Source organism: Capra hircus, unplaced genomic scaffold, assembly GCF_001704415.2.
Source record: "Capra hircus breed San Clemente unplaced genomic scaffold, ASM170441v1, whole genome shotgun sequence".
Lineage (NCBI taxonomy): Eukaryota > Metazoa > Chordata > Mammalia > Artiodactyla > Bovidae > Capra > Capra hircus.
The window spans coordinates 1-12704 of NW_017215999.1; the positions used below are offsets into that span (position 1 = coordinate 1).

The 12704-nt window shown below is 43.1% G+C and overlaps 1 protein-coding gene across 1 annotated transcript; it reads left to right on the forward strand.

Annotated features, from left to right (window-relative positions):
* Positions 1–1519: 1519 nt before the first annotated feature.
* LOC102183368 (protein ANKUB1) lies at positions 1520–12138 on the forward strand (the record flags this gene model as incomplete). Its single annotated transcript, XM_018045576.1, is given in 7 exon segments — positions 1520–1602; positions 1604–1635; positions 5477–5624; positions 5626–6084; positions 6086–6192; positions 6194–6418; positions 12009–12138. Coding segments are annotated over 7 exon segments (1184 nt in total), but the record flags the coding sequence as incomplete, so codon positions are not given.
* Between the last annotated feature and the right edge of the window lie 566 nt (positions 12139–12704).

Here is a 12704-nt window from a genome sequence, read left to right on the forward strand (position 1 = left end):
AAAGGGTGTCTTTCACAATAGTAGGGTTCCAGCATGATCCTTCTGTGGCAGGAGCAATCTGCAGCTGGGGCCTGGCTGGAGTTTGCAGACTCAGGGGTGAGGGCACAGGGGTGATCAACGATGCCATCAGTGGCACTGAGGTGGCCTGTCAGTCAGCCAACAAACTTGGAGTGGGGCACTTGTATCCTCACAGAGGACCATCTGTGAATACTCAGCAAGTGGCAGTGTGTGGTGAGTCCTAAAGGATCTTCCTCTTTGGTAGGCCATGAAAAAAAATGTCCAAACTAGTAAAATGATTTCAAGTAATGATGATAGGGACTATGAAGAAGTAAAAGTAAGGTCACAGCATAAGGGGTTTCGGGGAGGGTGGTTTGTGGCAGAAATTGCTTTAGCCACGGTGACTGAGATGGTCCTCTGTGAGGATACAATGTTGAAGCAAAGCTGAGTAACAAGGACACTGCCCTGTGGACCTGGATAAAGACCCTTTGAAGCAAAAGAAATTGTAGGTCTTTCGATCCTCAGATGGGAGTGGACTTCATGTATCTGAAGAACAGGTGAATGGTCAGAATGGCCAGAACAGAGTGAGGGAGGCAGGCTGAGGAGCAAGGTCTGAGTGGGTCAGATGGGGAGGAGCCCGTTTTTGTTTTTTTTTCTTTCTGGTCGCACTGCAAAGGTTGTCTTTCACAACAGTAGGGTTCTAGCATGATCCTTCGGCTGGTGATGTCCCCGGAAGGAGGAATCTGCAGCTGGAGCAGGGGCCTGGCTGGAGTTTGGACTCCAGCCAGGGGATCTTAGTTTCCCAACTAGGGATCAAACCCATGCCCCCTGCAGTGGAAGCGTGGAGTTTAAACCTCTGGACTTTCAAGAAAGTTCCCAAGACTGGGTTTTATCCTGAGGGAACGCAGTAAGAGCAGAAGCCTGAGGAAAGATTCCTGGGAAACACCAGCCTGAAGGACAAAGGGAATGTAGTCAGAAGCCAGGAGCAGGCAGGCTTTTGTGAAACAAGTGATAAGTCCTCCAGCTGCAATGCAATTATGTTCATAATGCAGAATGGCTCCTGTTTTGTGAAGGCGACAATGCAAGGATTGTTCGTCTTCACCCATAGCCCACAACATAAGCTAAAGGCCCAAGAAGTCCATGTGTCCTGCCACCGTTGAGTTTCTCTTTCAACATAACAGCTTACATTTACATGGTGATGTATAGATCAGCAAGCAATCAGCGTCCACAGGACTACTTTAAGATAGCTGCAGAAAGAAGTCCAGCATTGTATGCTTTCACTGTGCAGATAAGAAAATGCAAGTATACAGAAGTTTAAAAGTTTTTTCCAAATTAATATAGGCCTAAGCTAAAGACAGCATCTCTCTTTCTCTCGCACTTTTAGGCATCCCTGTCTCCTTATTCAAAGGCTACTTTTCGTTTGGCACCTAGTTCAGGCCAGTTTGGAGAAAGCTATCATTAGATGTTTTTTGATCACCAAAATCTGGTGACCCTAACCATCTCCACCTCTCTTTATCCACAGGCACAACACTTCGCTTGGATGTCTGGGACGGATGGAAGGAGTTTCTGATGGGTTGTCTCCTTGGACAAAAACTTCAAGTTCAAACGCTATTTATCAAATGAAGGACCAGTCCTCAAGTACGAGTTAAAGCAAATGCTAAACTAATCAATTTTTCCTAAACTCTCATAGGACCTCTTTAGCTGGGGTGTTGCTCCATGAAAGTTCCCGTTAGACATTTTTATTGCAATATATTCTGGAATAAGACAGCAAGGATGTCACCAGGGCTGAGAGCCTTTGGTAATGAATTGCAATTCAGGAAGGCTTTCCTTATACTAACAATCTAAATGGGAGACTTCAGTTTGGTTTGGATATTAGACTTTTAACAGCACTTTTTAAAGGCTACCACAATAATAAGTGCCTTGCCACTCTTATATTCAATTGTTCTAAAAACCACTGATTGCTAATTGACTGGCTGAAAAAGTAATTATCATATAACTTATCAAATTACATTTAATGCACACTTAAGAGGTTAAAGCATCTGCCTCCAATGCGGAGACCCGGGTTCGATCCCTGGGTTGGGAAGATCCCTGGAGAAGGAGATGGCAATCCACTCCAGTATTCTTGCCTGGAGAATCCCATGGACGGAGAAGAAGCCTAGTAGGTTACAGTCCACGGGGTGGCAAAGAGTCGGACACGACTGAGAGACTTCACCTTCACCTTCAATTTTGCCACACATGAAGTGTTGCCTGTGCTGCTGGGGCAGTGGAGGAGGGTAGGCTCAGAGAAGCAGGTGGACATTTTAACCTATCTCTGCAGCCAGTAGCTTCCTAGGTGCATGAACTACCTTTTAGGTTTTAATGCAGTGGTATTTTTGAACAGTGCCCCCTTGTGGTGATTTAATCATAATTTACAGATGCCCTCACACACACAGAAGGGCTGTGAGGTGACAGACTGGAAAGTCAGCTTTTGAAATTTTCTAAGATATTCAAATAGTTTAAATTAATTTCTACTTGGGGATAATTATAACACTCTCTTTTCATGTTCTGAATGCAAAGAACCATTTCATTGCTTTCAACAGTGCGTATTTGTTGAATACTTTGTAGCAGACATTGTGTTTTACTTATTACCTTATTTTATACTTAGAACATTTCTATGAGATTACCCATAAAAATCTTATTCTTTATCTTATTTTACAGGTAAGGAAACTGATTTAGGAAATCTCCCCAACATCACACAGCTAGCAAAGGGCCCAACTAAGTTTTGGATCCCAGCAACTTACTCCAGTGCTCATGTACTTAACCATTTCCACTTACTCTTTAAATAAAATCTAAGAGCTCAGAGAATATAAATAATAAGACTGAAAAACTCCTTTTTCAATTCATCCACCCAATCAACAAACACCTATTGAGCATTTACTATGTACTATGAGCAATAAACAAGATATGGTTCCTGCCTTTAGCAAGCTTACAGTCCAGTAGAAGAAACACAAAACAAGTAACCAATTCTTGGAAGAACAGAATTGCAAAATGTTCAAGGGTACAAACTTCAGTACCCATTTACTTAGGGTACTACTCCCTCAGTGTTTAATTGTGTACACTTGAGCAAGTAGTCATCCTCAGTTTCTTCTTCTGTAAAATGCGAATAATAATAGCACCTATCTTATAGAACTACTTTAGAGATTAACTGAGCTAATATCATAAGGAACTTAGAGGTCAGCCTGGCACACGGTAAGAAGGATATAAATGTTAAGTGTCACTGCTGTTACCATTCAGCCTGAAAAGTATGATGACATGGGCATTGTGCAAGAAGGTATAGGAACGTATGGTAGGGACAACTAGAGTTACAGGAGCAGATAAAGCATCCTTACAAAGGAACTTGAAGGGCTGATACTCAGGTAAATGATTGGGAGAAGAATTAAAATGTTCCAATGAGGGCTTTCCTGGTGGCTCAGATAGTAAAGAATCTGCCTGCAATACAGGAGACCTGGGTTCGATCCCTTGGTTGGGAAGATCTCCTGGAGAAGGGAATGGCTACCCACTCCAGTATTCATGCCTGGGAAATCCCATGGACAGAGGAGCCTTGAGGGCTACAGTCCACAGGGTAGCAAAGAATCAGACACGATCGATTAACTAACACTTTCAAAACAGATGGAACCACATGTACAAAGACCCAGGGGCGAGAATAGATTTAAAAAACTGAAAGAAAGTTCACATAGTAGATTATAGAATAAGAGGAAGCTAGTGGCCAGAGGCTGGAGAAGGTTAGAAGAGGCCAGCTCAATGAAGGCTCCTGTAGGAATGTGAAGGAATTTGGACTTTACCTTTTGAATGGTGGGAAGACATGGAAGGTGGAGAAAGACCATGATGCAATCTGCATTTTAGAATGTTGGCTCTGGCTCCAGTATGAGGAATAGAGGCAGACAGGGCAAACGACACTGGCAGCCTGAGCTAGGCTTATGTAGCAGAGGTGGGGTCTAGGAGAACAGATAGATAGTGAAAAGATCATTTAGGAGGCAGAATCAACTAGTCTCAGCAACAGGAGTGGCTCTAGTTCCAACAACATGGGTATTAAGGATGAAAGCAAAGGCCAGTTAAGCGACACAGGAGAGGCTTTTCTCCCCAAATCAGGAAAACTGATCAAATTCAGAGTTGCTGGCTTACGACGAATGAATTTCAAAATAAATTGATATATGAACCAAAACACCAATGCATTCATGTATAACTCTAGCTAGTTAGACTCTAACTGTCATAGGGCCCTAGAAACTCCCATGTTCTGGGAAGACCATCTTTCTCATTCAGGAGAATTCCATGGGAAGCCAACAGACAGGAACAGATGCTATGGTGAGCATGTAATCAGAAACAAGAGTTAGTTCTATGCAGTAGATTTTGGATGATACCAGTCTAGCTTGCCTCCATCTCTACAATGAGGTCTGATAAGCCTTGTCCAAGTGGATCTGGACAATACCTTCCAGGGCCCTGTCTAGCTTTGCCTCCCTAATTCTTATTTCTCCTGAACACTCTTCACCAATCATTTGATTTGTGCCTGATGGGGTATTGGAAGGATAGAGATGTCAGGAAGGCCAGTAAGGGAAGAGAAGGGAAGTTGGTAGGAAAGTGATGTTAGAGATGGGCAGGGTCCTGGTGACAGGGGCCTTGTAGGCCAAAGTGAAGCGTTAGAATTTCGGTTGGCAGCAGGAAGCTATTAGAGTGTTTTAGAACCAGGGCATAGCCCACCACCAACTTAAAGGAAAAAAAAAGATTGCTAAGCACTACGTGAGGAAAAGCCCATAGCGGGATAAGAAGGAAGTGGGAGACCAGTTAGGAGACTGTGGCACTGGTGGTCATGCTGGTGGCAGGCAATCTAGTGGTTTAGATCCGAAGAGCAGTGGAGACTCTGAGAAGCCAGAAAATAAGGACAAAGCAGACAAACACACAAAACGTTCAAATTTCTAAAAATGTACTGAATCTCTTCCCGTACTTTCCCAGTTAATACAAAGCTTAATATTTTTCTTGAACATTTGATTTTCATGAAAAAGAAAATTGCTCCAAAGAATCCAGTTTGAATTATTTACATATGCACAGTAGGACAATGTGTATAAGCAGGGCCTGTGTGCTTTAACCTGCATATTGCATGCTAAGTCACTCAGTTGTGTCCCAATTCTTTGTGACCCCATGGATTGTAGCCCTCCAGGCTCCTCTGCCCATGGGATTCTCCAAGCAAGAATACCGGAGTGGGTTGCCATTTCATCCTCCAGGGGATCTTCCCCACCCAGGGACCGAACTCGTATCTCTTGTGTCTTCTGCATTGACAGGTGGGTTCTTTACCATTAGACCCATCTGGGAAGCCCATATATTACTATAGGCCTTTTCTGATTTTAGGTAAAAGTTAGGAAGAAATAAATATTTTAACCAGAATGCTTCAGGGGTATTTAGTGAGACTACATTTGTCTGTTTGCTCTGGCTTGTTTCATTCATTCAGGTATCAGAAAAGGGTCGCCCTGTACATCGCCGCCTTTTATGGGTACATTGAGCTCACTGAATGGGCCCTGAAACAGGGTGTGCGGCCCCATGAGACAGTCGGCGTGCACCCCTACCGAGCATGGTGCCAGGAAGCCCTGCACACAGAACGTCTCTAAATGCCCCATTCATGCAGCCGCGGAAGCTGGCCAACTGTTGATTCTGAAGGCCTTTGTCAATTGCAGCGTGCTGTGCCTGGATTGCAAAAACGCAGCAGGACAAACTCCTCTGACCATTGCGTGCAAACACAAGCATAAAGACTGCGTGTTGTATTTACTGAGTAAAATGTGGTCCACGGTTTCTTTTCTGAAAATCTCAGTCTCCATGAGGATTTATATTAAGATAAAACAATGGGTACTCAGAGCTCAGAGTCACAACCTGAATAAAGGCCAGCTTTGTGGGGCAAGGGTCTTGGGGGCAAAAGTTGGAGATGTTGTGATGGTGGATGGTTTCACCAAACCCAAAATGACCTCCAAGAGCTGGCAGAAAGCTATGGACAAGAACTCACAAGGAGGCACTGAGAGCAAACTGCCGCCCCTTGAGGAGCAAACTGTGAGCAGGAAACTTGCCCCATCCTTTGGCAATTGCACAGCAGGACACAAGAGAAGAGACAGTCAAATTTCCTCCACTGGTAGATGCAAACGCATTCTCTGAATTACAAAAAAGACAACAAAGCCGGAAAAAAAATTACTGCCGCAACTAGGAAAAAAGAAAAGCTCATAAAAAATACATATATGCCCCAAGTCCCTCTCCCTCCAATTTCAAGAGTGGGCTATTCACACCCATCTTTTTACTATGCAACTCCCAGTGCTGACGTTTTACTCAGATCTTCCTTCGCGTCTTTCTCAGAGCATAGTGGGAGGACTCCAAGGGACAACGCCATCTACTGCTTAGCTGTGGCCAGGTAAGCTTTTCTCTTCAAACAAAGGTGAACTTTAATAGGGCAGTTCTAGGGAACAATCTTGTGGCTCAGATGGTAAAGAGTTGGCCTGCAATGCAGGAGATCTGAGTTTGATCCCTGGGCCGGGAAGCTCCTCTGGAGGGGGGCATGGCAATCCACTCCAGTATGCATGCCTGGAGAATCCCATGGACAGAGAAGCCTGGTGGGTTACAGTCCATGGGGTCCCACAGAGTCGGACAGGACTGAGTGGCTAAAACACACACACAGGGAACAAATGGTCCACAAAGCCCTAACATGCCATATGGTGTAATACAGGTTGTTCCAATGCATCAGTCCCCAGCTGAGGACCTTGAAGCTCAGGACAAAATGAACTGATTTTATTGGCTCATCCATGTAGTATTCTACTCACCAAATTTTCAGGAAGAGAAGAGTTGTATCAGTGAATAAGTTCCTTTGCTGCTGCTGCTGCTTTTTCTTTAAACTAAAAGAAATTGCTAATTATAATTAAAGGGAGAAGGGGGAAACTTGCAATCTGAGAGATATCAAAAGTGTCAATGGAAGCCTGGACAGTAGTGAAAGTGGAAGGGAAGAAAAGAAACAATTTAATGACAAACTGAATCATAAGACTTCAGTTGACTTATAGATAAGATATACAGGCTGGGGGAGAACTACGTTGGATAAGAGAATGGAATTGATATTAACATTAGGGTAAGTTTAAAAAGTAATCCTATCACATTTAAAGACATAAACAAGTGTGTCGGAAGCAAATTTTTCAGGCACATTCATTTCATAAGGTAAAATTTTATATGTGGGTCATCAGTTTTCACTGAAAACAGAACTCTAATTAGATCTCAGGACCCATCGACGACTTATGAGGCATTCTTGGGTGCCATGATTACAGTGGAAATATAGATTTATGAATCGCTTTCCCTCTTACTCAATATCATGAGAAGGAAAGAAAAACTAAAGCTAGACAGTTTCAGTGGCCTTTCTGTATTTGTCTTTATATCATCTAGATTGTTGCCACCTACTGGTGAGAATAATTTTAGCCTTAAAACTGGATGTGACTAGTGATGGAAGCAAGATCTGATGCTGTAAAGAGGAATATTGTATAGCAATCTGGAATGTTAGGTCCATGAATCAGGGTAAATTGGAAGTGGTCAAACAGGAGATGGTAACAGTGAACGTTGACATTTTAGGAATCAGGAACTAAAATGGACTGGAATGAGAGAATTTACTACAGATGACCATTATATCTACTACTATGGGCAAGAATCCCATAGAAAAAATGCAGTAGTCTACTCCAAAATGGAGTACTTGGGTGCAATCTCAAAAATGACAGAATGATCTCTCTTCGTTTCCAAGGCAAATCATTCAATATCACAGTAATCCAAGCCTATGCTTCAACCACTAATGCCAAAGAAGCTAAAATTAAACAGTTCTATGTAGAGGAAAAGAACAGAATGGGAATGACTAGAGATCTCTTCAAGAAAATTAGAGATACCAAGGGAACATTTCATGCAAAGATGGGCTCGATACAGGACAGAAATGGTATGGACCTAACAGAAGCAGAAGATATTAAGAAGAGGTGGCAAGAATACACAGAAGAACTGTACAAAAAAGATCTTCACGACCCGGATAATCATGATGGTGTGAAAGGGAAAGATCTACCCATTTGAATGCAGAGTTCCAAATAATATCAAGGAGAGATAAGAAAGCCTTCCTCAGTGATCAATGCAAAGAAAGAGAGGAAAACAATAGAATGGGAAAGACTAGAGATCTCTTCAAAAAAATTAGAGATACCAAGGGAATACTTCATGCAAAGATGGACACAGTAAAGGACAGAAACCATACGGACCTAACAGAAACAGAAGATATTAAGAAGAGGTGGCAAGAATACACACAAAAAAAGATCTTAATGACCCAGATAACCACGATGGTGTGACCATTCGCCCAAAGCCAGACATCCTGGAATGGGAAATCAAGTGGGCCTTCGGAAGCATCACTTCAAACAAAACTAGTGGAGGTGATGGAATTCCAGTTGAGCTATTTCAAATCCTAAAAGATGACGCTGTGAAAGTGCTACACTCAATATGCCAGCAAATTTGGAAAACTCAGCAGTGGCCACAGGACTGGAAAAGGTCAGTTTTCGTTCCAATCCCAAAGGAAAACAATGCCAAAGAATGCTCAAATTACCACACAATTGCACTCATCTCACACGCTTGCAAAGTAATGTTCAAAATTCTCCAAGCAGAGCTCCAACAGTACGTGAACCAAGAATTTCCAGATATTCAAGCTGGATTTAGAAAAGGCAGAGGAACCAGAGATCAAATTGTCAACAACCACTGGATCATAGAAAAAGCAAGAGAATTCCAGAAAAACATCTACTTCTGCTTCATTGACTACATCAAAGCCTTTGACTACGTGGATCACAACAAAAAATGGAAAATTCTTAAAGAGACAGGAATACCAGACCACCTTACCTGCCTCCTGAGAAATCTGTATGCAGGTCAAGAAGCAACAGTTAAAACCGGACATGGAAAAACAGACCAGTTCCAAATTGGGAAAGGAGTACATCAAGGCTGTATATTGTCCCCCCTGCTTATTTAACTTATATGCAGAGTACATCATGTGAAATCCCAAGCTGGATGAAGACAAGCTGGCATCAAGATTGCCAGGAGAATTATCAGTAACCTCAGATATGCATATGACACCACCCTTATGGCAGAAAACAAAGAGGTATTGAAAGAGCCTCTTGATGAAAGTGAAAGAGGAGTGTGAAAAAGCTGGCTTAAAACTCAACATTCAAAAAATGAAGATCACGGCATCCGATCCCATCACTTCATGGCAGATAGATGGGGAAAGAATGGAAACAGTGACAGACTTTATTTTGGAGGGGGGGTGGGGTCCCTGGTGGCTCAGAGGTTAAACCGTCTGCCTGCAATGCAGGAGACCTGGGTTTGATCCCTGGGTAGGGAAGACCCCCTGGAGAAGGAAATGGCAACCCACTCCAGTATTCTTGCCTGGAGAATCCCATGGATGGAGGATCCTGGTGGGCTACAGTCCACGGGGTCGCAAAGAGTCGGACACAACAGAGCAACTTCACTTTCACTTTCAAATCACTGGCAGATGGTGACTGCAACCCTGAAATAAAAAGATGCTTGTTCCTTGGAAGAAAAGCTATGACCAATCTAGACAGCATATTAAAAAGCAGAGACATTACTTTGCTGACAAAGGTCCGTCTAGTCAAAGATATGGTTTTTCCCAGTAGTCATGTATGGATTTGAGAGTTGGACCATAAAGAAGGCTGAGCATCGAAGAATTGATGTTTTTGAATTGTGGTTTTGGAGAAGATTCTTGAGAGTCCCTTGGACTGCAAGATCAAACCAGTCAATCCTAAGAAAATCAGTTCTGGAATATTCATTGGAAGAACGGATACTGAAGCTCCAATACTTTGGCCACCTGATGTGAAGAGCTGACTCAGTGGAAAAGACCCTAAGGCTGGGAAAGATTGAAGGCAGGAGGATAAGAGGACAACAGAGGATGAGATGGTTGATGGCATCACCGACTTGATGGATATGAGTTTGAGCAAGCTCTGGGAGTTGGTGATGGACAGGAAGCCTGGCGTGCTGCAGGGGTCACAAAGAGTTAGACTCGACTGAATGACTGAACTAAACTGAGCACAATGAGGCTGGTGAATAGAAATCTTATTTCCAATCTTATTGTTTCTCATTTCTCAATATTTTTCTCTTCCTTGCATTTGGTACTCTTGACTGCCTTCCCATCTGTCTTCTCCGTTTCCCACAGCATCTTTCCCAAGATGTAGCCCACATTCCCCTGTTGGTGTGTTGTGGAGGCACGGGGGAACCTGCACACCTTATGCCCCTGAAAAGCTCTCTCTGGTTTGACTCATGTTGCCCCCTCACAGGAGTCATGAAAGCACCCCATGTCCATCTGAAGCTGGCAGTCCAAGCCAGGCAGCCAGGTTGGTCTGAGCACTTAGTGCTGAAGGACCAGTTACAGGCTCTTGGGCTGAAATGTGAGGAAATGGACACGTGCCATCTTGATGGTGGGGTCCACCATCATCAAGCTAGTATCATAGCCAGGAGATGGGAAAGAGCCTAACTAATCCTTCGTGGTGGTGACCCAGGAGAAACTGGGTCAGGGAGGGTCCATTAGATGTTCCCACTTTTGTGAGAAATGTGATCTCCCAACCAGGACCCCAGACATTTCATCTGGCATCATATGAGAGCATTTGCTGGACTATGTGTCATTCAGGAACTCCACATTATTTTTAACATTATTCATTCATTTATTTATTTTAATATTTATTTTTATTTATTTATTTGGCTGTGCTCAGTCTTAGTTGCAGTATGCAGAATCTTCAGTCTTTTAGTTGTGGCCTGTGGGATCTAGGTCCCTGACCAGGGATTGAACCTGGGGCCCCCTGCATTCGGAGCACAGAGAGTTAGCCATGAGACCACCAGGGAAGTCTCTAGGAATGCCATCTTTAGCTTCACAAAAATATACTTGTGAGGGCTGACTCAGAGTATTGAGTTAACTCAGATCCAGTGCTAATGTGGGTCTCAGGTGGTGAGTGCAGGTGGCTGGTATGGAGCTGACAGTGACCGTCTCATTCCTCAGAAGACAGTGTCAGCTTTATACACATCAAAGAATATTGCCAAGGTGTGCCTAGAAAACTGTCTTCCTTACAGCTTATTGGTCTAATTCCAGTGAACTTGGATGTAACCTGGGAATCCAGGTTAGTGAAGATCCAAATGTGGAGGATTGGTCCAGAAGGTTCAGAGTGTACCGAGAAAAGATGGTAATCCCAAAGATGTTTCTGATGGGCTCTTATGCTCCTGATAAAAGCAGAACTCTCTATTGTTTTGTTTTGTTTCATTTGATAAAAAGTACCAAGGAGGGAATTCCCTATTGGTCCAGTGGTTAGCACCCCAGGTTTTTTGCTGCCAAGGAAGTGGGTTCAATCCCTAGTTCAGAAACTAAGGTTCCTGCAAGTTGTATAGCACGGCCAAAAAAAAAGCTTCAACCCAGCAAATTCTATGACATTGAGTGGGGTTTCTGTTTCTAGCTGTGAGTGCTCACCTTTTGGTATTGCCTTGGGATGATTTCATTCCCACTGCTTCACAAGGAAATGGTTTTAGAAAGATTCCTTTTTCCTGTTTACCTCCCATAGGACAAGACAAACCAGCCACAGGAACCACAAAATAAGCCCAAGATTTCCATCACTTTAGCTATAAACGGGGAGAAGGCAATGGCACCCACACTCCAGTACTTTGCCTGGAAAATCCATGGACAGAGGAGCCTGGTAGGCTGCAGTCCATGGGGTCGCTAGGAGTTGGACATGACTGAGCGACTTCACTTTCACTTTTCACTTTCGTGCATTGGAGAAGGAAATGGCAACCCACTCTAGCGTTCTTGCCTGGAGAATCTCAGGGACAGGGGAGCATGGTGGGCTGCCATCTATGGGTCGCACAGAGTCAGACATGACTGAAGCAACTTAGCAGCAGCAGCAGCTATAAATGGGGACAAGAATGGACCTCCTTATAAATTATGCCATGTTTTCTTGCAGTGCCTTTAAAGAGAAACGATGGCTTCAGCAGTTAGGAATAGCAAGAGTCCTAGCGAAAAAGAGCATTTCTAATCTGACTATCCAAGGAGGCTTGACAGCATGTGAAAATCCTCCAGAAATTGTGCTTTGAAAAGTCACAACAACCCCAGTTTGCATAAAGACCTGGTCAGACAGAACTTCTAATTCTAATGCTAAAGTTTCTGATAACTGTTTTAATTTTTGGGTTTCTAATAACAGTTCTGATGGTACATGAATATTTAAAGTTCAATACCATGTTTTCTCAAACTCCATCACCCTAACTCAATAGATGCAGAGAAAGCCTTTGACAAAATTCAACATCCATTTATGATTGAAAACTCTCCAGAAAGCAGGAATAGAAGGAACATACCTCAACATAATAAAAGCTATATATGACAAACCCACAGCAAACATTATCCTCAATGGTGAAAAATTGAAAGCATTTCCCCTAAAGTCAGGAACAAGACAAGGGTGCCCACTTTCACCACTACTATTCAACATAGTTCTGGAAGTTTTGGCCACAGCAATCAGAGCAGAAAAAGAAATAAAAGGAATCCAAATTGGAAAAGAAGAAGTAAAACTCTCACTGTTGCAGATGACATGATCCTCTACATAGAAAACCCTAAAGACTCCACCAGAAAATTACTAGAGCTAATCAATGAATATAGTAAAAGTTTG